Raw genomic sequence first — 25664 nt, 5'->3', positions numbered from 1 at the left:
ACAATGTCTAAGAAGCGTTGTTGTTTATTTCGTGATAAATTTCCCCTCCCACTGCAACTTATTTTAATCAGCAGGTTTGCATGCAATGATTGACATCCATCTGCACCCATCTGGATTGAACAGCACACCGCCAGAAACGTCGCTTTCAACGAAACCTTAACGTCAGGATCCCACCACCAACTTTCACCGGGAAGCTCCACGTTCCCCCCCCCCCGTCTGTTCAGTCGTCACTAATTACTGTCAGACTCTCTGACAGGTTTGACTTTACGGCGTGGCGTTAATAGCAACAATTTGACAAAAGACAAACAGCTCCTGGGGAAATTCACAAGATGTTTCCTCTCAGCCAGAGGGAAAGGAAAGACGGATGATCGCAGATGCTGGCTCTTCACAAACATGACTCACGGCTTTGTGCTGAACGCCTTCATTTCTCAATTCAGTTTACCGTCACAACAGCTGGGACGTAAATTATCCCTAATCCCAATATGGACACGATTGACGCCCGACTCCTTGAAGGCTGGTGCGGTGCCCAGGGAGAGCGACGCCCCGCTAAGACCAACGTGCTATCACTTAAGCAGCTTTGTGATGACTTTGCTGGCCGATGAAAGAGACGTGAGAGCCACGAAAGCGGAGACTCATCGGCATGTCTGAAGTAATCAGGAACAGGCACCGGGCCGCCGGGGTTGTCCATGTCCGTCAACACCATCCAAAAATCTTGGAGCGTGATTTACAAAAGCGGCCACAAACCTGATGGGGCACTTTGGTTTTTTTTTTTTTTTCATCAACTTTTCAATTTTTCTTTTGTTTTGGATAGAGAGGTGGCAAACCAGTATGTGAGACAGCGCTGTAGAATGTTTCCCAATTATTTTATTTCTCACGCCAACCACATCAAATCAACCTGCTCAATTCCACTGTCACCAAGGCCAAGTGGACATGCTCAGACTACTTTTTTAATTTTTAGCGCGACGATCATGTCTGCCAAATGGGGGGGGAAAAAAAAAAAAAAAAAAGCCATGACTTGAACGCACAAATCAAACCTGAGACAACTTACGGCGGCTGATTTTGCATCTTTAAATAGCTCATCTGAGAAGCAAGCGGACCAGGAGCAGATGGGTGGAGTGTTTTGGTCACCTCACCTCATCGGAGAAAAAAAAAATTCAATTTAATTTGAAATGAAAGTGAACAAAAGCATTACAAAAATATGTCTTTGAAAAACCACAGTATTCAGAAAATAAAACATGAACAAGGTTTATTCATTTCATTTTTTTCAAGTTCGGCGGGCCGGATTAAAACGTTTAACGGGCCGCATGTGGCCCCCCAGGCCGTAGTTTGCCCACCCCTGTGTTAGACAGAACATCCAATCTGTCTGTTATTTGGAATCGTATTAAATCCGCTACTCCGTGTTCACACGCCATCTCTCTATCGCATCCAAGCTTGACCGAGACCACTTGAGAAGGTTGCCACGGTGACACTCCCAAGTCAACCTGAGTGTGCAATTTGCTTGCCATCGGAAAGGCTTCGGCTTTTAAAACCGGAGAGCGTGTGACATGTCCTGTACTGTACCGTTTTCAAAGCACCCCAGTATGTGTGAACCTTGCCTATCCGGCTTCCTTCCGCTCGACATCGTTCCCGCTGCCTCTCACACTGTCAGTTTGCATTCGCGCGAGTTCATCAGAGGCACTTGTATTGTTTTTGCACGGTCAGACCTTTTTTTTTTTTTTTTTCGGGGTATTTTCGCAGCCCGCTGTTTGCACACCTGGCGGAATTGTGAAAGTTTGTCTTGGGTCATGTGTGTGTTTATGCAGCCCGGGCCCCAGAGGTAACCCCGTCACGCCGACAACTGGAAAGCTGGCCGCTTGCTTGCGTGTGTGTGTGTGTGCAACTGTGAGACTGCGATTGCGTGTGCGTGCGTGTGTGCCGGGTGACTCCACAAGTGGCCTTGCTTGGAGAAGAGCCACACTCCCTTTCAGCAATCAAGCATCGGCGCCCCGCTGCACTGTGTGTGTGTGTGTGTGGGGGGGGGTGTGCGTGTTTGTGTGTGCGCTCACATTGCTTGTGTGCAAGGCGCTACCATGTTTTCAGAAGCATGGCTCAATACGGAGCCGGCTACTAATGAAAGCCAGCTTACATTGCTCCCATTTGGACTTTGAGGCGAAGAGCATTATGTAACAGAGATGGCGTAAACATTGCAAAATTGTCTCAGCAAATTCGACACGTTTGGACTGCTTAAGCTGCTGCCCTTGTGACCTGACCCTGGATAAACGGAAGAAAATGGATGGATGTAATATTCGGTAGATTGCAACTACTCAGCGCAGCTCTGCTTATCTTTTGACTTTGGCACAATAACAGGGGTGCATGATGCCGCGTCTACATAAATGTTCGGACGGTGTTGTCATTAACTGTGATGGTGCAGTCAATAGGTAGATAAAAAAAAAATGGCTTGGTTGTTTTCATTCAAACTTGATTGGTGGGCATTCACTCCCAAAATCGATTTATTTCAGCGGCGGGCCGTCAAGGCCTTCTCTGCTGGCTGAACATAAACAAGAAAAAAATTATCATATTCTTCCCCTTGATGTCATATTATTTCATAGCGTTGTATTTTTAGGTGAGAGTTTTTAATCCAATCAGAATTACGCTAGCTGGTGTTGCCAGGCAGATTTCAGAATACTATTCTTTCCGAGGCCTTCGGATGCAATTGTGCGGGCATCTCTTCTGTCAAAGTCAATGGACTTTCACATTTGATTGACAGTTGCGATAGCCAATCAGATCACGAGTTGGTTACAGTGAGCCTTCTCGCTGGCTTTACGCTGAAGGCGATGAACGCATTTTGTGATTGGATACTCACTCGTGAGGGGGCAGCGCAATGATGGTGTTATGAGGGGGGATTTATTCCAGTAGGACTTCACTGAAGGCCCAGGTGTGCAATGCACGGCCTGCCACTGATTTTATTTCGACAAAGAATTCTCAACAAAAAGCAAAATTCAATCAAGTGATGACTCGTACCACGGAAGCGCTCGTAAATGAAAATAAAAAAAAATTGTAAGTCAAAGCACCGCTGTCAGCATATTCCAAGGGAGGCGTCGATTACACTCAGCGCTTCGCTATTTGCAACTGGGCACGGTCCCCATTACAAACCTTTGGAAGCGAAACAAAGCGCTGGCACAGAACAAGCATCTTAAGTTTCTTTTCCGAAAAATTCACGTCTGATTTGGTGACTCATGAATATTGGATGCGTCCATAGGCCGAGACCCAACGCTCGCGCATAAACAGATAAACAGATAATGACTTTTCAACCACATGGCGAGTCTTTGTCAATACAACACGCAATCGGAGCCGCGGCCACTTCTAATGATATCCGCGTCGTCGTTTACCTCTGCTCACCCCGTAACCGCGAGACGGTGAGTAAGCACGTAGCTGCCTGCTGCTTATGCTATTAGCAGCGTTGATGAGAGACGTCTGAACGTCTGTAAAGTCAACCCGTAATTATCGTGGCTACGTGTCCGCGGGGCAAAGAAACAGAGTCAGATTTATAGATTTATTCCATCTTCAAATTAGCATCATGCCTCACATTCCGCCGTTTCATCTCAGCTGGAATGTGTGCGGAGTAGTAACCGGCAGCTGTATGATAATGGCGCGGCAGCCGGGGTATGCGAGGTATTGCACGGATCGGACAATTCGGTGATTATTTCTTTCGCTATGGATTTAATTGGCAATGCATAGTCTTTCTTACACAGAAAAAAAAAATGCAGATTTTTAAGGAAATCAGTTTTAGGCTCAGACCAAAAATTGGTAGTGGGGGGGGGGTAGTATCGGAGGTGGGCTTCCGTCTATGTTCCGCCTTTTCTTTCTCTGTGGCGACTCCGTCTTGAAGTAAAAATAAGGTTGCTTTGAATGCATCTGGCACCGCACGTTTTGATGGATGAATGATTTTTTGTTTTGAATGCGTTGCCACCACAAACAGCAAACATCCTCGCTTTATTTCTCCGGGCTGACTCACACTTTCCACATTTAGGACCAGTCTGAAAGGTTCAACGCTCATCAATTAGCATTCGTGGACAGCGGAAAGTCATAAAGCATTTTGATGGATGGCCTTTGGAGCTTTATGGCTGTAATTCAATTAAGATATCAGTGGGAACCACGCAGTTTGTCGCTTATAATTAAATTAACTCCTCTTAATTACATTTATAGGCCGTTGCTACTGTGCTTCATCGTACTCCAGCGTGGGACTGGAATATTTAACGGGAATGCGAGAGCAAAGCTTTATGTCTAATGTTGATTATTCTGTTTTTATTTCAGGAATGAAAGACGATAGACAACGTACAATAAGTCAACCGTTTTCATTTTGGACTCCGAATTTCAAGGTGAGGTATCATAAATTAAATAATTTTAATTTTTTTATTTTTAGTTTTTTTTTTAATTCAAACCATACAAGAATATTATGTAACAGATGTTGAAAAGTCAAATGTCACCAATGTTTTGTTCAAGTGGTTCTCAAACATTTTTTTTTATTTTTCATTTATTTATTTATTTTTTATTATTATTTTTTTTTGGTCACGTCAAGTAGCACCTAAAAATATTTGGCTCTCCAACAATTTACTTCTAATGCATTGAACTTAAAAACTACACAGTGGCTTGTTCATTCTATAAAACTTGCATTTTATTTAAAAAAAAAATATCTATAAAGGGTTGATTGCATTGGATTGCATTTTAAACGCAACTTTAAAGATAGAAGGCAACCTTTTTATTTTTTTCGTTAGACAATTTAGTCCATAATTTGGTCACTGGGCAGCTATCTTTCTTTCCCTGCCGGCATTTTTTCATCCATCAATGCTTGAATCTTGCCTAATTTTTTTTTTACCACACTGAAGAAGAAAAGCAGCCTCTTGTCCACAATGTCCTAAATTCATCTTAAGAAGGGGCGGGGCATGGAGGCACGGCATTGTGAAATCATGTGAGGCGGGCAATTATCCGTCACGACAAGAAGACAGCGAAGGCTTTTGTTTGCGCCATTGTCGCTGGCGACACGGGCCACCCTCACATTGGCTCACTTCTCCAAAAGCAGACGTTGCCTCCTATCAGGCCGGCTTTGTTCTCGCTGGCAAATCAACAGACTGCCACATAATGGGCCGCTTATGTGTAAGATCACTGAGGTTGACTGGCGTGCCCCACGCTGACTGAGTCACGGGCCTTGCGCGTCGTCACTCACTCTTTCCCGGTGACACATTTCGGTTTATGACACTGGGCGTCATGTGACTTGCGTTGGTCTTGCATCATCACGACGGCGGGGTGTTATTATGCGTGCTGACTTTGCACTTCAGATGCTTAAACTGGACCAACCCGTCGGTGAAGCGCTTTCACCGCACAATGGGAGAGTTACCAGAGGATATATCTGCAGCTGAGTGTTTGTGCTGCGGCGGGATTAAAATGAGCGATGAACAAAAAATTCAGTGATCTCTGCCAATGATCTGATGATCTGACCTCTGACCTTTTTTTTTTCTCCATGTGTGTTAAGGCGCCATTTGATATTAAACATTTCCCTTTTCTTTATTTTCCTTTTGACTCCAAAAACAGCCCTGCCGACGCCACAAAAAAAGATCACTAGAAGAGAAAAATACAAAAAATTCCCATTGTGTATCCTCACCCCGCAAATGATTTTTCTTTAAGAAAATCAGCTTCAGCCTTGCAAATTGCTTTTCTTGAGCTGCTTGATTTTTTTTTTTTTTTTTTTTTCTGCTAAAAAATGTCAACAAACCATTTTATTGTCAAATCGTTGATCTGACTGTCATACTTCCAATGCGGTGAATAATGCATGTACGAATAGAATTTTTTTTTTTTTAAATCATTACAAAATTCATAACCTGTTGAGTGACATTTTTTAAACAAAAGGGAAGAATCTATAAATGAGGATATCAGATCTTAGTGAAAAAAAAAATCCGATATTTGTTTACAGGCCATATCACCTAGCCCAAGCTTCCATGCATGCTGTCATTATCCACTCATACTTTTCCCGAAATGCAAACAATCTCTTTCCAACCTGAAGGAAGGAAGGAAGGAAACCATCGCGAGCGCGTGTAATTCTCAGCAACACGTAAAACCTCTATTATGTTTCTGCGAGGGCTTGTGATAACATTGAAGGTGCGTGCATGTGTGGTCCTGAGTGGCAGAGCGGCCGGGTGGGCCTTCCGGGACCCGTTGCAGAACTCACGGCCCGTCCAAGCTCTTCATCTTCAACTTGAGTTGTTGGTGAATTCGGCCACCGGAGGAGAAAATCTTATGAATTAAATATTATATTCCGTATCGTATTCCAGCCTTTCACGTGAACACAGCTGTCAGGAATTGTCTCGACACTGCAGGGTCCCCCCCCCACCCCCCTACGCCTCAATAGCATGCCTTGTTTACATCCAGAACAGTGCGATTTAGAAAAGGTTCAATCCGCGAAAACACTGGGTTTCGCTTGAACTCCAGACGTCGTCGCGAATGCGCTCTCGCGTGACTCGCTCGGCTCCTCTTACGACGTAATTGTCCCAAATCCCCTCCAATCATGGACGTTCGTCTTTGTGTTTTTTTGCCTCCGCAGCCTGAAAAACAAAAGCAGAAGCTTGATTTTGGCATGTATAGCCCACTTTGGATCAGATCTGGTATTGGTTGAGGTCAACCTCCTTGGTTGAGGTTTGGGCAGGATGAAGGTGAGTGAACTCCACACCCAAAATCTTTTTTTTTCATGTATGGTGCATGTCACTGATTTTCACGTCATTCTGTTCTCACTCTCTGGCTTTTAAGGAACGTGCGTTCTCCAAATTAGAGGTCCAGCATGCTCGCTTCAAGCTGTTTATACATCACTTCCTGTTGAAGCTTACTGTAAAATTGACTCATAAAAATATAAGTTTATCTAGATAGGGGCCAGCAAACAGCAGTTTATTAGAAAAAAAAAATAGTTAAGATTTTTTCCCAAAAAATACGTTTCATGCTGTTTATTGCCGCATTCAGTTGGTTTACTGTCAAACTAAACTAAACAAAGAAAATTGCACCTTTTAAAACAAACGCATAGCTTAGCGTCTCTCGGTATGTTAGCTTAATGCTAATGCTAAATAGCATCTATGTTGCAGGGCTTTAATACTTAAGGCAACGGGTTGAACACAAACGGTGCAGCAACACATGAAGGCAGACGATATAACAGTGCTCACGGGCATATTCTTCATCCTCAGCGTAGAAGCATGCGTGTAGTGCCGTACTGATGAGCTGAGAGGAGTGTAGACATCGCAATCAACAAGATGGGCACACTGATTATTTTTCTCTATTTACAATATGTAAATTCTGAGTATTTTAAGGTTGAATATTATCGTGTGATATTTCTTATTAAAATGTACGTTATAACAATTTGAGATACAAGCGTGCTCATGGAACAAATTAAACTTACATCTCAAGGCACTACTGTATCTACAATGAAGCCGACGAAATATGAAGAGCTTTGTGTGTCCCACTCAGGGTGTTTCCTGCCACACCAGTCGGCTTTTCTGATTTATTTTTCATTCCGTCTTTTAGGCCTGGTCGTGACGTGCAAATTACACTCCCTTCAGATTGCTGGTAATTTGCCGCGCTCGTCCGTCCCGCACCTTTAACGCTTCTGACAGCGGGGCATCCGATCTCGTTGGCGCGCGGCGGTAAAAGTTGTTATTCGAAAGGCTAGAGTTTCCAAATATCCAGAAAATACACCGCGCATTAAATCTCAAAGTGGAAATAGCCGGCGTGCGTCTCGTCGATGCCCGGGGGCGTGTTTGCCTGCTGCCAACAGCCGCATGGCGACGGCCAATCCCGAGCTGGTGCTGTGACCCGGCTGGCATGTTCTTGTTTTAGACGGCAAATATTTACCGAGCGCCCAGCACCAAGGTAAATTCTTCAGTGCGCAGAATAACGGTAAGTGGGGAGGACGTGAGGAACTGCTGGGCGGCTCGGATTTAACGTCATTATTCTTTATTGTCCTAAAACATACACACATGGAGGCTATTAAAATGTGTTTAATCACGACTAATTGGGCCCCACCGACATCAATTATACAAATAACTGTATAAGATTTCATAGCTCATAAATATGGACTTTATTGATTTAAGCCGGGGATTTAAATGCTGGACAATGGAGCAAACCTCAACATAAAACCTGATCCCTGGAGGAGATCAGTATAAAAATATAATCAGTGCGTATATTAGCCCCCCCAAAAAGTATTGGAACATTAAGGCAAATTCATTTGAACTGAAAGCATTTGGTTTTGCCGTCATATAATGATGAGAAATGACCTTTATTTCCAGGTATTTATGTGGAACTTTTTCTTGTGAGCAAAATTGTTGGATCATGTGACTGACAGGCGTGCAGGAGTTTTTTGTTGGAGTTAAAATGACTTGTAATATTTAGGAGTCCTGCTGGATCTTAGAGATGATTTAATATTTGTGCAAAAATTAATAAAAATCTAATCTCAGTTATTGCTATTATTTATTATTATTCAAGATTTGAGGTCAAGCCCTGCGCTATGTCGCCCCTGAGATTCAATCGTCCGCCTTTGACTTTTTCTGCTGTGTCAGCGGCAAAGTTAGCGACTCTAACCGACTTTCTCGCCTTCATTCCACGCATTCCCCTCGTGGCTTCTGCGCGCACCTGACACGGCGGCTCCGAAGCACATCACGATAGAAGGCGGCAGGCCAGATTGCTGAGCCCTTGTTGGAATCGTCCCAAAAATCGTTCTGACTTTGGAACGCGACAACGCAACTCTTCATGTGGGACACGCCCATTTACAAATGAGCTTTTCGCCACCTCTCGCCGTTCTGTGCACAGCCTACTAGGATCGCAGAAAGCGGGAGTGGAGCCTCCTGACACTTGGGGGAGATGGCTGCGCTCGAGCTCGGAGCCTGGAAGCGCAGCTGAACCACTCGAGGAGGAGGAGGAGGAAAAAGGAGGGAAGGGAGGAGAGAGGGAAACCACAACGAGGGTCCGGCCCACCGACGTGGTGACGTCGCGGGGGCACGTGAGCGAGGCTCTCCAGTGACAGCGCGTGGAGGGCAGGAAAAGCAGTTTTTAAAGCCGCTGGTGCCGTTTTGGGGTTTTTGCGCGAGGTGCTCCTCCAAAACAACCACAGAACCACAGACGCGCGGCTCGGGGCTTGGCGTGGCCAGAGCGTCAATGGTTAATGGTCGCGGGCCAGCAGCACCAGTCACAAGGACGGCGCTAAGCGAGTAAGTACGCCGCACCATCTGATTTTTTATTTTTTTTTCCCTAGTCCATAAAAACCAACGCCGGCTTCTTCCTTGTGGTCATCCGAATAGTTGCTACGTAAACGCATGTCTCGCGGCTTCCTGAATGTATTTTTTCACCCACGTCCTCCTCCCCCCCGGTGACATGGTTTAGGACGTGTCAAGGTTCACGGAAACCGCCGAGGAGCGAGAGACGGTCCCGGCATGGCGTCAAACAGTCTCTTCAGCACCGTCGCACCATGCCAGCAGAACTTCTTCTGGGGTGAGTAGCGCTCTGGTTGCTTTTTGGGGGGTCTCCGGGTCAGGTGTATGGATGTGAGGGAGGCAAGCATCCTGGATGACCATCAACAGGATCCTTGTCCCACCACGCTCACCCACGCACTCGCCAAAAATGCTTCTAAAACTCAAAATGTGCAACCTTTCTTTCCGGGTGCGTTATCCGGACAGACGTTGTCAATTTCAAGGATTTGTTCATCTTGTGCAACACAGCTCAAATTTCAAGTGCCGCATTTGGGCAACCGCAACGACGGCAGTGAGTTTATCAATGATTTTGGCACGTAACAAAACCGCAAAACCAGAACGTAATTGCTACGTACTCATTTAAATGCCTTTGATATGTTCTATCTGTAGTAAGCCTCCCTTTTTTAATCTTGATCTCCGAGTCTCAATTTCCATCGCGGAGTCGTTTTTAGGCGACAAAAGCTTGAGTTTCAGGAACCACATTTTGGCACATGGAAAAGAATACGATTTTACGATTCATCCTGCATATCGAATTTAACGCAGCCGAGGGATTTTTTACACTTTGACAGACAAAGACTGTGAGATATGCGGCGGGCCAATAACAAATAATCATTTTGCATATTAAGGAGGATCCGAAATGTTGGGCAACAGAGCTCAAGGTTTAGGTGCCTCCATTTTGGCAACTGCTGTGAATTAAAAAACAATTTGTGACTCAAAGCAGACAAAGTGATTGTATTCCAGAGGGACTTGGGAACTTTCTCAAAGGAGAAATCACAGGTGACAAATTGAATCTTGGTTAACATTTATTTAGTAAATTAACCAAAAAAAGCTTTAAAGAATGTCACTAAAATTTTTTTCTTGCATTATGAAAGCAGCTTTAAAACAAATTACTCACTTGCTCTGTTCTGCATTTAGACCGTGTCTCTAATTTAACCCAACAAAGGTCCCTCTCAAAAAAAAAAAATCTACATTTTTAAATTTTTTTTTTTTTTGGGATAATTCCTGCGGATGCAACACTAATTAAGGATGAAAGGACACATTTCAGGACACGTGTTCTTTAAAACAGTGGCAACAATTGCTGTGTAAAAAAAGAATAATACACACCATAGCCAAAAAAGTTAGTTTATAAATAGTTATAAATAAAGTACAAAAAAAATATGGCACACATGAGATGCAAAGATGAGAACTAGCTCTTGCATGCTTGATGTTGTTGTTGTTGTTTGCATTGTAGTGATTTTGTTGTGGAATTTCATTATAAGACGGCAAAAAAACTTCATTTCGAAAGATTGCTATCTCCTCTTAATAGCGGCGCCATGATTTTCAGTCGTCTGTGCGCTGTAATTCATGCTCGCCTTTTTTTTTTTTTTGTTGTTGTTGTGGTCTTGACACCACCAGCTCAATGTGAAGTTTTAGGTGTTGTGGAAATTCATGAAAAAATTTTGGAGCGATTAGGATGTGTTTGGAACAGCAGTGTAATGATTTTTAGAATTGTATTGAATTTATTTATTTATTTTTGCTGTTGTGGCCCTTTTTTGCATTTTGGTGGTGACTTGACAATGTTGTCGATGCGTGTTATGGCGTCTTGAAGGGGACACATGAACAAAAGCAATGTTAGAGAAATGCGTGGCCCGTCTTTGAATTTCAGAATTTGGAAAGATCGGGATCTGCTTTTATGGACGGTGTCTTAATAATTCTCCCTTCTCTTTTGTTGTTGTCGTTACGGCCTTTTCGCGTGGCGCAGGCGTCTTGAGACAACCGACTCAATCGGGCAAATAAATAGTGCATGAGCGCTGAAATCTTAAACAAACATTTAGAAGCCAGCGTCTCCACTCGCTCCGTAGCCTGCGCGGCCGAGTCCAAATCAAATATCTCCAAGATGTTTTGTCAGAAGTCTCACATCTGCTGCGGGCCTCTCCACAGAAGCAGCGTCGGCTTCTTAATGCGCTCCAGCGTCTTCCACCAATCACTGCCGCCTATTACCGCGTTAACCTCTCACCCGTGGGGAGCGAGCGCGGCAGGAAATTGAAAGCAGGGTGATGCTCAGGTGCGAAGGGGGAAAGGATGGAGGCGGCGGGCTGCGGGGGGGAAGCGGGGGCGGGGCGGTGTGCGGTACAAGCCGGCCGGCCGATCGCCTATCGATTCTCACGGCGTCCCGCTGATTGATGTCGCCTCCGGCGCCGTTTTACGATCATCTGGCTTGTAAATCTGTCAGCGCCGCCACGAAATGTCCCCGGGACCACCGGAGTGTCGAGCTGTGTTTGTAATTTGAAAATAAAAACAAGTATTATGTATCGTGGAAGGGAAAAAAAACTAGGATTGGTGTTGCAAACCAAAACAAAGACAAAATAATAACCCTAATCCGTAATCCCAACATCAGTTAAACATAACTGTGTACAGGTTAGTGGATTAAAAAAAAAAAATTGTAATTTTACGAAACCAAAGAAGTTATGTTCTGAGAATAGAGATGTATTTTTTCATGATAGTTGGAATATTGCGATATGAAAGTCAAAATGTAACAATTCAAGAAAATGTATAACAAATAGGAATATATTCTCAAAAATATACATATAATGCAAATTATGATCAATTATAAATTTTTTTCTGATTTATGATGTGTCACAATCATCATATCAGTCGTGCTTTTTATTAGCCCAGATTTAGGCAGGGAGGAGTATTTAGTTTTGGATGTTTATTTATTGGCCACCAATATCATTTTTGAAAATGATACCACACAATGATGTCTTGCAAATGATTTCGAGGACCCCCACGGTATGGCTCGCGCACCCCAGTTTGAGAAGCCCTGAGTTAGCTAACATTGGACATGTAAATTGCGATGTATATTTTGAGAGCACTAAGGATTAATCATCTTTTCCATCATCAGTCAACTTAAATCCCGTGTGTGAGATCCGAGACGTCCGCGATGTTTTCTCAACTTGTTCCTGCTGGACCCATTTTTTTGGGGGGGGGAGCTTTTATGTGTGTGTGGGTGACTGTGCGTGTGTGTGTGTGCGTGTGTCTGTGTGGCGTAAGCTTCATTTTTTTTTTGTTGCTTTTTTTTTGCCCAGAACGCAAGTCGCAAGAATCTTTGTTTTGTTTGCCATAGCGCCACATTGCTGCCGTCACGGACACTTTTAATTTGGGCTGCCGGCGCATTCCCGCAGAAAGACGACGCTGGCGAAATAGTCCCATCACCGTGAAGATTTGTCTTGGCGTTGCGTTCCTATTTAATTGCCCAAAATACATTTTTTGGCTTGGCGCAGGCGGCAGAAAAGTCCTCGACTCATGTGGCAGCCACTCAAGCGCCAGCCACTGTCTGGTGAACACATAATGGCCCCTATTAAAAACTTAATTGCAAATAGATAATTAAGTCATGGGGCCAATTATCCTCGCGTGGACGGTGTTAGATCAACAGGATCAAAAAAAGAAAACCTGTGGAATTATATAAAGGCGGAAAACTTGAATGAGTGGTTAGAGCATTTATTCCATATCCTTGATAGCCGTCTTAAGGTCAGCCAATTTAGTGCACTTGTCGAACCACCACCTACAACATGGACCATACAGACACTTTAAAGTACATTTGTGAATAAAAATAAACAAATAAATAAACCCAATTAACTCATGGACCTTAACTAATTCCCTACCAGCCAAGTACAAAAAATTTATTTTTGACGTCTTTAGCCGTCAATGGCAGTAAATGAGTTAATATAGATATCAAGAATTTTGACTAAATGCTCAAACGGCTTTTCATGCTAACCACAAGCCTGTGACATCTTAAAACTCCGTCTGAGACGCTTCAATTGATCGTTAATTTGCAACAAAGCTGAGCTTCAGTGGCAGCTACTGTGCTCTCACTCGTCTTAAATGGAGGCCCGCTTTGACCCCCAGCGGCTTGTTATTTACGTCCCAAAATAGCGCACGTGCCTTTTTGTGAGCTGCACGTGCTATTCGTGCCTGTTAGCCACGTATCTTATCATCCCCTGTGTAATTCTCGCAGGGCGAATCAGCGCATGTCTGCGTGATACAGTCTTGGCTGTGCAGACAATTAGCGGCTTTGTGTGTTGTAGTGTTAATAGTTGAGTGTCAACTAAGGTGTGGTCATGAGTGGCGTGGTGTCATTTTCATGCTTGAATATAAACGAGTGATTCCAGTAAGACAGGGACAACACTTTAGGTCTTAGATGGTTCTGCGTCAGCTGCTTTTGATGTGAAGAGACAACAAAGTCTTTTACAAAATATTTTTCACGAAAAGCACTCCGACTCCAAAGCTGCGTTCCCGAGCTTGTCACAAAATGGAAGTGGAACGATGTTGTATTGAATCGAGGCCATATATTGTAAGAGTGTTTTCCTGATTTCTTGGGCATGGTTGTCTCCGATTATTCCAGAAATTCTTCTCATCACACGTTATCCAGCACAACAGTGTCTGCCACACCCCCAAAAATGCATCTTGCTGTAGCCGCTTTAGAGTGCCTCGTTGCAGGCCTTGAGTGCACGCATGACACGGTGAGGAAGGTAGAAGCTCCAGGAGGGGAAAAGAAGAGGGCGACTTGACAAGCCAACATGTGGACCAGGTCTCCGTGCTTTTGTGGCCTCTTTAGAGCGCCTCGTTGTCTGTGAGAAAGGTGCAAGTGCCTGCAGCCTCATTTGCAAACTTTTTCATTATTCAATCACTCTTCTCCAGGATGTGTCAAATTTAGAAGACTTTAAAATTTAAATCCAATTAAAATGAGATGGAAATGAGATATCTATTAGTTTGTGGGTCAAATTGAATCGAATGAAAATCGAAAATGCGGGTGCCATGATGTAGAAATACGATGAAGAGCACATGCAAGCTTGGATCTTCAAAACAAAGCAAACAACTTTGGTCGTCTCCAGAAAAAATAAATAAATAAAAATTGTTTTACTGACGAGGTCGGAAGACAGTACTGACCACCAGGAGCGAGATACTCGTCAAAAACGAGACATGGTAATGAACGTAAAACGAAATAAAAGCCAGACAGAAACAAAAGGGATCTTAATTAGTTTCTTGCTGAACCTTGAACGCAGGCGGCATTATGTAGTTACACAATTTGTGAGTGTATGCACGGTTGTTGACAATTGGCTCAATTAAAAAAAAAAAAAAAAAGTAATTGCTTGTTTGGCTTTCATCTTCGGCGTCTTTGCTTGTCTTCCGTACAAACGCACTTTATTTCATTTAATCACGGACGCGTTCCTCCTTAAATTAATCATCCGTCGTCGTCAAGGCTACTTTTTTTTTCCATCCACGCTTGAAAGAGGTTTGATTTACATCTTACAATATCAGATTACAGTTTTTTTTTTCCTCTCTTACAAGGGAGCCGCAGATCACAATTGTACCGCAGCCAACAAGGGTGTGCTCAGTCCTCACATCCTTTCTAATCAACTTCTTAAATCAAAGCATCGGGTTTCCGACTCTTTGATTTTGCCGCGTTTAGCACCAAGTGCTCTGTCGTCGATGTTCCTCCGTTTTAGTGACATAATATAGTTATTAATATGTTGTTACTAATTGACATGGGTGCTTTTGAACATATTCAGGTGCTCAATAAATCTCTCATTTCATCATTCACGTCCCTGCCGTGTCGCTGATTCTTAAATGAATCTTTCATAAAGTGCCAGGACTGAATTGTTTGAAAACCGTCTTACACAAGTTCCCAAAGTCCCATTCCCCGCACCGACGAGGGCGTATAAAAGTGTGCACAGCCTCCTGGATGTTTGTTTTCGGCTCGTAATGATGTGAGCGGTGACGCACAAGGCCTTACCTGTTTCGCGGCGCGAGGGAGGGAAGAGGTCAAGCCTTCCACCGTGTTGGTTTTAGTCCGGCAGGAATGCGGCATCCCCTCCGATGTAAACTTTCTTAGCGGCGGGTCATGAAAGGAGCGACATAGGTGGGATGTTAATCGTGTTTGGAGGTAATTTCCACCCTTGAGCTGAGGAAACACAGGAGGTGTCGGAGCCGAAAGGTGGATTTAAGTCTTTGAAATCCGTCGTGACTGACGCAGGGGCGTCCTTGGTTCGTTAAAACTAAGTAATGACTTTGGATGGCTTTACTTCTGTTGACCAGGAGAGATACTTCTTGAGGACACGATGTAAAAAATAAAAAAATAATAAAAATGTTTTTGAATCGCTGCCTTCCCAATCCAAATTTGTTGACATTTGGTTCGTTAAAATCAAAGTAATGACTTCGGTTGGATTCTGGCTTCAGTTTCGCATATCTTGTAGTCATGGCAACCAGTGGATGCACTTTTTCAAAGTATTCTATTTATACGGTATTCTGTGATTGGTTGGTCTTTTGTCGTCTTCTATTCCAAGGGAACTTGTCGTTCTGTTGACCGGTGGCGATACCACTTTTTTCAGACCCCATACCAGAACAAGTATTGAGTAATCACCGATATCGAGTACCAAAACCACCAGTACTTTTGATGTATGAAATTTGTCAAACCGTCCCAGAGGGTGCGGCAACCACTCTGAAGACGACTGACTTATTGTCGGATTTTTGTTGCCATTAAGTATCCTTGCTGGTATCGACGGCTCCCAGCTGGTATCGCCATGATACCGATACCGATATCGTTACTCGCCCGTCCCTCGTAAAAATCGTACATTATAAAACAAATTTTTAAAGCATTCATTGAATGAAAACAAAGCAACACGTTTAGATTGACTTTCATCTTCAGCGTTTTTTTTTTTGCTTGTCCTCAAGCAAGTGCAACTCTAAATTTGGACTTTCCTGTATGTTGTTAAAATTATTTTTTAAAAAAGACCTTTTGAACTGCGACTGTACTAAAACACATGCTTGTTAAGGCCAGTCAGTCGTCGCGCAGGTGTACTCGTCGTCGTAGTAAACATGCACGTGCACTTAACGTGTCTATGACAAGAAGATCTGTCCGCTTGATTAATGCTCTCACTCAAACTGCCACCTGGAAACAATCCCCCCCCCCCACCCCCTACGCTCCTCTTTTTCTTTTTTCTTTTTTTTTTTACCGCCCCCGTCCCCTGCGCCTTTGCATGTGCATACCATGAGGGCCGGCTAGTGTTGAGCAGATGCCACCGGGTGGTATGGGGAGGGGTCGTGGGGGTAACTCAGAAGGGAAAGAAAAGAAAAGAAAGGTGTGTGTGAACAATAGTGAACGTGCAGCCGATGGTGTCGGGTGACTTTAATAACACATTTTGCTCAAATTACCCACCCGGCCCGCGACGCACGCTAACGGATCAAACGCATCCTCACGGCGACGCCCACTCGTTTTACTTTTAAGGTTGTGTCGGCCGACATGCCCTTCCGCTTCAGTGGAACCATACATTATTATTTATTGATAAAGTTATTATTTTAATGTATATACGATAAATGCTCATTCGTAGCAGTATTGTTGTACAACTCACCTTAAAATTATAAATTGAATGCTGTCGTAGACTGTTTTACTCAAGATCTTTACATAAAATATTTATACTTTGTATGACTGTTAAATTGTCAGACTAGACTTTGCGTAAGCATTTCTCCTAAAAAATCATTTGAGTCTGAGCGTTACTTAACTCATTTATACACTTAAAATGTGGCCTGTGCGGTTTATCAAACATCTACAACCGCAACGGTTGGCGCCCGGTTTGGATTATTTCCAATTTCCGCGCGACAGAGTTTTGCGTTGGCGAGCGCGAACAACCGCAGGCGTCCTTTTTTTTTTTTTTTTTTTTTTTTTTAAACACCTCCCATCTGGCGACGTTGGGGCGAGCATTTGGCCCCTCTTCCCCTTTCCTCCCTCCTCCTCCTCCTCTTCACCCACGCCGTGAGGAAAAAAGGCTGATGACAAACGTATCTGGGCCGCGTACCACCTGTGGCACACGTTCACACACGTAATTAACTTGAATGCGAACCACAGATCCAAAAGGAGTGCAAACGTGTGTGCACGCAGGTGGATGTCAAGTCTTTGAAGTGAAAACAAGAACGTACGGCTCGTATTGACTGCTGGGCGGTGCGGCGGGTTTGCAAATGCACTTCCTGGAAGAGAAAGAAAATCCCAAAAAGTGAGCTGGGCTTTCAGGTCAGATTCAAGGACGGGATAAAGTTACTCATACTTTTTTAATTACCTCTAATAAAGTTCTCTGCGATTCCGTCATCGTCTTCATCACTTATAAAATGCTACAGCAGCACATCCCTCGTAATTTTTGCAACAGCATGTCATCAAAACTGTCACTTGCAGGATGCATTAAGTTTATTGGCGCGACAAAAGATATTTTTGAAAACGGAAAAAAAAACAAATCAATTTTCACGAATCAAAAATATAAGTGCATTTCTTAAAATCTTTGAATATAAATATTTATTTATTTATTTATTATTTTTATTTATTTATTTTATAGTAAAAAAATTATTACGTACGTATCTCCAAAGGCTATTAGTTACATTTAATAAATTTAATTTTAAAAATTAATGAAAAAAATAATACTAATCTTAATACGTCTGGTATTAAATGCTGTCAAATGTTGTCAAAGTTTGCGTCAATAAAACGTTGAAGTTTTGTGCATTTTCTGCTTTCCAGGCAACTTTGCAAACATCAGACCTACTTTCTTCCCCCTTTGTCATATTTCCGCCTTATCTTCCGCTTTTCCGACAACCGTCGCTGTTTTCCGTCACTACAGTCGTCTGAAGTCGGCTTTGTCTGTCTGGTCTTTTATTTTTTTTTATTCGCTCCCTCAACTGTTGCGCCGCTCCCGACAGGAAATAGGTCTGTCTCCCCTTTTTTCCCCCCTCTCCTGATGCTGAACGAGCAAAAGGTGGAGGAGGCGGGAATATTTGATCAGAGTGGCAGAGACTTTTGATGGAATTTTAAGATGCCACGTCTTGCGACTTTGCCGATTCAAAGTTAAACGACGTTGCTCTCCTGCCTCCGTCACATTTGTTGTCTGCGGCGCTTCTGTCTCGGCTCAAACAAACAAAAACAAAAAAAGCAATCATTTCTTTTTTTTTTTTTCTTTTTTTTTTGCTGACACGTCTGATGCAAATGGAGATTTTTGCTTATTTGTGACCTTTTTCATCAGAAAAACAGGCAGGGCTGATGTTGATGTTGAAAATCTAAAAATGCAGCTCGGCGATTTTTTTTTTTTTTTTTTTTTTTAGAAGGTGGCTCGCTCTCTTAAGTCATGTTTACTGAATGAGAGGTCTTAAATTTTATGATAGTCGCCTTTAAAAAGTTCTTCAAAACATGAATTTTGCTTCGGTAAACTTGCTATCGCTCAAAATAATTAATTTCATCCAATACACGAAATATTGATCGCTCTTTCGTCGTGATCAAATTTACTGAAGCGAGGTCTTAAATGTTTTGCAAATGCGAGGATTTTAATTATGTCTGTCCAAAACTTGCTGTGAATCAAAATTATTTCTGAAAATGAAATTCAATTAGAAATTGTTTAATATTCAAAATTGACAATTATTTTCTCAAAAGCAGAACTTTTTTGATACAACCAGAGGACCTCATGTTGTGTTTAGCGAGTATGTAGCGTGAGGAAAAAAATTGACTGCGGTTTTCAGTTTTTATATATTTTTTTATTTATTTTTTTAACAGCTTCTGGCAGTGATAAACTGTAATTTTCTATGATTGTATTTTGGGAGAAAAGAACATCCTCTGGCGCACAGAATGATGGATACCTTCTCCCTTCTGACCACATTTCCACTACAAAATGGCCGTCAAAATATCCATGTCAAATAGACAAATAGACGCTCGGCTGTGGTTCGACAAAAACGTACGCATTACGTCATGTTTTAATAACAAGATTATCAATAAATGTAATAATACCGTAATGGTGAATATGTGCTATGATGTTCGGAGGCCAATTTAAAAAAAAAAGGGAAAAAAGGAAAATAAAAAAGATAAAAAAAATAAAATAAAAATGAATTAAAATTATAGTTATTCTACTTTGAAGATTTTTGCCAAAAAAGGACTTGCACAATTGAAAACACACAGCCAGGGAAAAAAATCTACACTGATATATAATAAATGCCAGACATGAATGACAAAATACATTTTTTTTTATTTAATATATATTTGGGAATATAAGGTTAAAAATCATTTAAAATATTCAACGAATACAAAAAATATTAAATACAATACAACAATTACAAAAAATAAAAATGCAGATTAAAATTTTAAAGGGAAATTTTTAAACCCATGACTCAATCAAACAATAAATTGCAATAAAATATTTTTGAAAATAACTAACAATGCAATAAAAATATCTCATAATTACCAAATAAAATAAACATTTTTTTTTTGGAAAATTAATCTCCTGGACATGTAGAAGCATAAAAACACACAAAAAGTCTAAAAGAGTCAATAAAAAAAAAAAAAAAGGCAAAAATCTGGAAAGAAAGTGTCCAATAACACATTTCACAAAATTGAAATGTTTCAAAGTTTCAATCTTCATTCTGCTTTGACCGTGCCATGACTGCTCATTTTCTTGTCGCCTGAAAGTCTGTTTGGCAGCAATTCAAGCATTCGACATCGTTTAACGCATTCACTGCCATTGACGGGTATAGAAGCCAAAAAGCACATTCGTTTTACCTGGCACTGAATGAGTTAAAAGACAAGATGGATGCTTTAACTGTCGGTGAGCGACGACCATACACGGGAACCCCCCCCCCTTTCTCCGGAGATTTTACGCGTGATCTACGAGGCCGTAAAGAAATCCAGGAAGGGAGATTTAGGGCCGGTCGTATTTCACGCGCGCAATTTTAGTGTCAGCTCGCGACCGCATCTCGCCGAAGCCGCTGCCATCATACAACAGCGTGAAATGTTTGAGAGGCAAAAAGTTTGACAATGATGTTCCCGCTGGGACCCGCTGGCGTCGGAGCACAGCCGATGGGAATGTTATGACAAAAAAGACACCAGCGCCGTAGCGCTACTTTTTTTGCAGCCGAATGTAATTAACTCGTTGACTGCCAATCGTTTTCCAAGAATTTCACGCAGCTTGTTCAACTTCTTTGCCGCATTTACTGCGGAGTCTTGCTGCTAATGCGAATCCTAATTCTCCTATTGGCCGTCCCGCAGTCCCAGGATCAGGATAAGGATTTACCCGTGTGAACTCTGGCAAATTCAACTTAACCACTTAGTGGAAAACGTGGTTCTGGGCCATTTTCACACTTGGTCCGGGCCAGAAATTCTTCGTGTACTCGAGCGGTAGCGTGAAAACTGTCCAGGTTGCGGAGTTCAGCATTGCGGCGTGGCGCTCGCTCAAACCCTCAAAAATCTGTTATTATTATTTCCTGTTTATCTGATTTTGATTGCGATGCGTCTTGACAGGCATTCGCTTTTCTGCCAGTGAAATGAAAAGTGATTGCCATTAAAATGAAGACAAACATTCACTTTAGTCTGCGACGGCTTAAAGAAATCCCCCCCCCCGCTACCCCAAGCCACGTTTCATATGGATCGGGTTTCTATGTTCTACAGTCGAGACTTCAGACCTCTTTTACGAAGACTCTGTGTGGGATATAAAAAAAAAAAAAACTGCCGCTAAAATTTCTTCAAATGTTCTATAATGTCGAGCCAATATTGCGTCAACCTTCAAACATCCACGAGGAATCGTCTTATCGCTAAAAATGTCGTCATTTGCAAAACAGATCACAGTCTCTTCATCTCTCATCTTTTACTCCCATTATTACCGTTTCTGGCCTTCACTCCGTTCCCTCAACCTGGAATTGTACGCGCTAACCGATAGCTCCCCGGCGAGCGGCGCTCGCCGTCCCCGCAGCCGCCGTATCCACCTCGCCAGAGCCTCGTTAATCACCCGCCGTCGCATCAATCATCCCTGCTCGTGACACGACGGCGCCGAGAGATCCACAGCGGCGTAAACGGCGGTCGATAAACCCGCTGTTAGTCCTACCTCGCCCAATGAAACGCCGGTTCGGATAACATGAGGCCAGCGTGTCTTTGCGGATATACTCATAATATTTGGATACTCGTGCGTGGAGAGGAAGCGAGGCCGGGGCAAACGCACAGAGGAGCGGGAGAGAGAGGGAAGTGTCAAGCGGAATGTTGGCCCGGAACGAGACGTCTGTATTGTCTTTAGCACCTTTGGTGGCTCGACGTCCAAGAACAACGCTGCTTACCAGGAGTCCCGTTGCGCTCCTCGATACGCCGCGTTTCCCCTCAAGCTAATCCTCGAGGAGGAGGAGGAGGGTGGGCTCGGGTTTGATTAATACTATACAGTGAACTATTGCGATATCATGCTCCATTGTTCGTGGATTCCTGGAAATTAAAAGTTAAGGAGATTCATTTAGACAAAAGTAACGCTTTACTGCCATCTTGTGTCATCTATCTGTTTATTTAGTTCCAGTCTCTAGATTGCAGCGTTCCACCAATCTCTGGAACGTGACACCCCGCGATAAATGGCGCGATCGGATCCGATTGAGTGATGGAAGGGAAAAGCAGACAACCTTGGAGACACTCCCGGCCAACAGTGCGGCGGCTCCGGGCCGTTTTTGATGGCTGGTGTGGCTGAACTGAAGTGAAGGGCTAATAATAGTATAGCGAGTGACACAAAGGCTGCAGAGAGAGAGGCACGGGCCAAAACGCCTCAAGCCTGTTAAGATATTTGGTTGCATGCAAAAGTTGAAATGGTTTTTTTTTTGGCATGTTTTTGGCCGCCAACCCAGGCAATGTCACCCCATCAACTACCCGCGCAGGAACACTCAGAACGTATTAGTGGCTGTTTCCATTGTGAACAGGCCGAAAGATCAAAAACGATCCTGTCCCCTGTTTCAGCATGTTTTTTGTTAGGGGTTCGCTATAGCCCAGCAAACTTTTGATCTTTTGATTTTTTTTTTTTTTTTTTTGGGGGGGGTGTCCAGTTATAAATATTTGATTGGAATTTTTTTCACTTCATTGCAGATTTTTAAATCATATAATTAATGTTAAATCACATTTTTGCTGTGTCGTGAGAAATACATTTCATGCTTAGAAATTTTTATTTATTTATTTTTTATTTGCTGGCTAAACATGCATGGCCCGCCTTTTAAAGCTACACACATTCAAAGTCACAGATACTACATTTAGATGGCGATGCAATGCAGACAAACTAAAACATGTTCCTCACGTGAATATTTTTCTTTTTTTTTTTTTTTTTTTTTTGGAGGGATGTTCGATAACATTTTTTTTTTTTTTTCAGACCGATAACAGTCCAGTATCGGTACTGGCCCATCCCTAATATTATGTAAGGTCATTAGGCTTGAGAGAAAAATAAAAACTCAGGTAAAGTACACGTCCCTGAAGAATTTACTCAAGTATAGTGGCAAAGTGTAACATTGTGAACTGAGCCGTGCTGCGTGCCTCGGCGGGAACATGTCGCCCCCTCACATGTGTCCTTGGGAGTCTTTTAACCGTCTCAGGTCTCGCTGCTTTATTTTCTCTGCCAGCCCACAGAAGTTCCTCTCTGGTGCCTATTTTTTGCCTACAAGTGATGTCAATTAGGGACCTCCGTGAAGGCGCTAGGCGGCAGACAGTCAGAGCAGTAAGAGCCCAGAGGAAATTGTCCTCCTACCCCCACCGCCTGCTCGACTCGCTCCCTCCTGCTTTGCCGCCTTTGCTTGCTCGCTACGACCCGCTAGAAGCCGCCCACTCCTCATTTCCGTCTCAATTTTTTTTACGCAGTTCCCAACGAACACACTTTTTTCCCCCGAAAGTAATCGTTGTTGTTCCTACCCAGCAGAGATGCTCCACGTATGTTAAACTGGCATTTGCTTGAAGGTGCGTGATTATCCGAACATCTGAGATCATTTCAGTTAGCCCGTCTATGGCTTTCGCGTTATACGTTAGCATTAGACCACCAGAGTTTCCTTTGATGAACTTAAAAAGTTTGCGTCAACATTTTGGCATATAAAAAGCACCTATTCGTGGATTTTTTTTTTTTTTTTTCCTGTGAGAAAATGATACCCCCCCACAAAACGTTTGTAATTGTTTACAGATGCCACAGGATGATAGCAAAGCACTACTTGTATCTAAATGCAACTCCTCTACTCACTTCAACAAAGTTCCTTTGCACCAAGCTACCACAAGATGGTGCTGTTCACTGCACTCGCTGAAGAGTTTGAGTGGGATATTAGAAACCCTTCCGCTGATGTCACGGGCCGGGTGACAAACATTAATTACAGGCTTAGCTGTGATCCGAACCGCCATGAGGTCACCCAGAGTAAGGTTACCTGCCCTCATCCTTTGTTGTCCTCGAGCGGGTCGGCCATCTCCGGTGCCAGCCTCGCTCCTGGGGCGGCCTCTCCCGTCCCGCTTCGCTTTTATCCCGCTGATCGGCTCCTTTGGCTGCATCCCGGAGCTGGCAGGGGGCTGGCAGGCGTCTTCTCCAACGTGGAAACATCTCTCTCCGAGCCGAGAGCCTCTACGGCGGCCTTCTCCAAGAAGCTGTAATTAAGGGTCTTGAAAAAGGCACCGCTGTGAAATGGAGCCTTAATCCTCGCGTCTTTTCCCCTCGTTGCTGATGACGCTGGTTTAAAAAAAAAAAAACAGGCCTGGCCTCTCATGTGCAGTCATGTTTTTTTTCACAATGAAAATGCACTTTATCGACAGGGACAAACGGTCAAAACACACAAATACAAACAGATGCAACGTAAACAGCCAATAATAGTTAGTCGTAATTTAATAATTATTGTACGTCTATATTTTAATGACATGCTGTTATCTCTAAATGCTCGTTATCTGCCGATGCTATAGACATGGGCTTATGGACATAGTTGTGGTTTGAAGCGACTGCAAGTTGGAACCGGGACAGAAACGTGAGTGGTATCTCAACTGTACGTAGACGTCACTGAAAACGGCGTGTGTGACGGGTTTCCAATATTCCCATAGATCATAAAATCATGCATCGCTGCGCACGTCTTTCCTGCTTAGCAAACAACGGCCAAGACGAGGAAGGCGAGTGCGGGAGAAATTGCAGTTCTCCAGTTATAAGGACAAGATTAGCAATTTAGCCTAGTAATACCACACATCTTAGTTTGTGCTTCCTTTTTTGTTTTTTGTTTTTTTTTTAGTTCAATTCCCGACTAAATGTATGTATGCTTCCCGCTTTCGGCTTGGAGTTTATCTCTATTCCAGATATAATTCCGACGACTCGCGTGCATCCATCTGCGCACCGTGAGCTGATGTTTGGGAACGTCGGGACAAAATGAAGCATATCCCCGCCGCGCCGGGCTCGTGGAAGGGGGAAATGTAACCCAATCGTCCACTTGACGACGTGCCAGATACGTGTCGGTGCTTTCAGACTTTTTAGAGTGTTCTCCTGTTATGTTGAGCTGTGTAGGATTCCTGCTATATTGCATTTTTTTTTTACATGATACTGGCAAGTCCCAATTTAGGGTCTTTCTAGAGCAGGGGTGTGCAAACTTTTTGATTGGCGGGCCACAATGGGGTCTCAAATTTGACAGAGGGGCCGAATCAGGAGTGTTTTTGGTAACCTCACCTCATCGGAGAACAAAAAAATACATTTAATTTTAAATGATAGTGAACAAAGGCATTACAACAATATATATGTCTTAGAAAAACCACAGTATTTTGAAAATAAAACATTCACAAGGATTATTCATTTAATTTTTTTCAAATTCGGCGGGCCGGATGTGGCCCCCGGGCCGTAGTTTGCCCACGCCTGTTCTAGAGCCTATATTCTAATACCACGTTGACGTCGTAGAAGATGCTCTGTTTGTCTGAGTTGCTGTTTTAGTCGCAGTTTTCTGAAGGTTTACAATTAACGCAACATCTAAGCGAATTTCCATGTGCCCACCTATGCCGTTATACATTGGTAGCGTTAAGCCAGTTGTTGTTTTTAAAGTATGGTTTAATAGGTGTGCGAGTGGCGAAACTATTTGGGAAAATATTTTTATATTATATGTCTCTGATTATTGCAGCTGGGTTTGTGCCCACATGAAAAAGGGGAGTTTAATATATGAAATATACTGGATGGATGGATGTCCCTCACACACACACTCGCTCACACACACAGTGTATCCTGTATGTGTTTTACATAAGGAGCAATAAAATGGTTTCTAATCTTAGTCCACCTTGAAGATGCCTGACACGCAGCTCTTATTTTGAAAGGAATCAAAGCGCTAGCGTGCAATAAAATTTGGTCGGGTTGCAGTGGAAAAGCAGCAGTCGCATTACACACGCAGACACAGACACATACATCGGTTTGC

At 43.1% G+C, this 25664-nt stretch overlaps 1 protein-coding gene across 2 annotated transcripts in view; it reads left to right on the top strand.

Moving 5' to 3' along the window:
• Positions 1 to 9076: 9076 nt before the first annotated feature.
• Positions 9077 to 25664, top strand: part of runx2b (RUNX family transcription factor 2b) — a 34713-nt gene continuing 18125 nt past the window's right edge. For both annotated transcript variants that reach the window (XM_088286462.1, XM_088286461.1), the window contains exons 1-2: positions 9077 to 9218; positions 9391 to 9498. In XM_088286462.1, coding sequence (XP_088142588.1) covers positions 9441 to 9498 — 58 coding nt within the window. In that variant the 5' untranslated portion in view covers positions 9077 to 9218; positions 9391 to 9440. The remainder of the gene's footprint in view (positions 9219 to 9390; positions 9499 to 25664) is intronic.

The sequence above is a fragment of the Idiotropiscis lumnitzeri genome, chromosome 21, assembly GCF_059441095.1.
Source record: "Idiotropiscis lumnitzeri isolate Australia: NSW breed Sydney's pygmy pipehorse chromosome 21, RoL_Ilum_1.0, whole genome shotgun sequence".
Taxonomy (NCBI): domain Eukaryota; kingdom Metazoa; phylum Chordata; class Actinopteri; order Syngnathiformes; family Syngnathidae; genus Idiotropiscis; species Idiotropiscis lumnitzeri.
The sequence above is the reverse complement of the archived record's forward strand: the minus strand, read 5'-3'. Positions and strand labels throughout refer to the sequence as shown.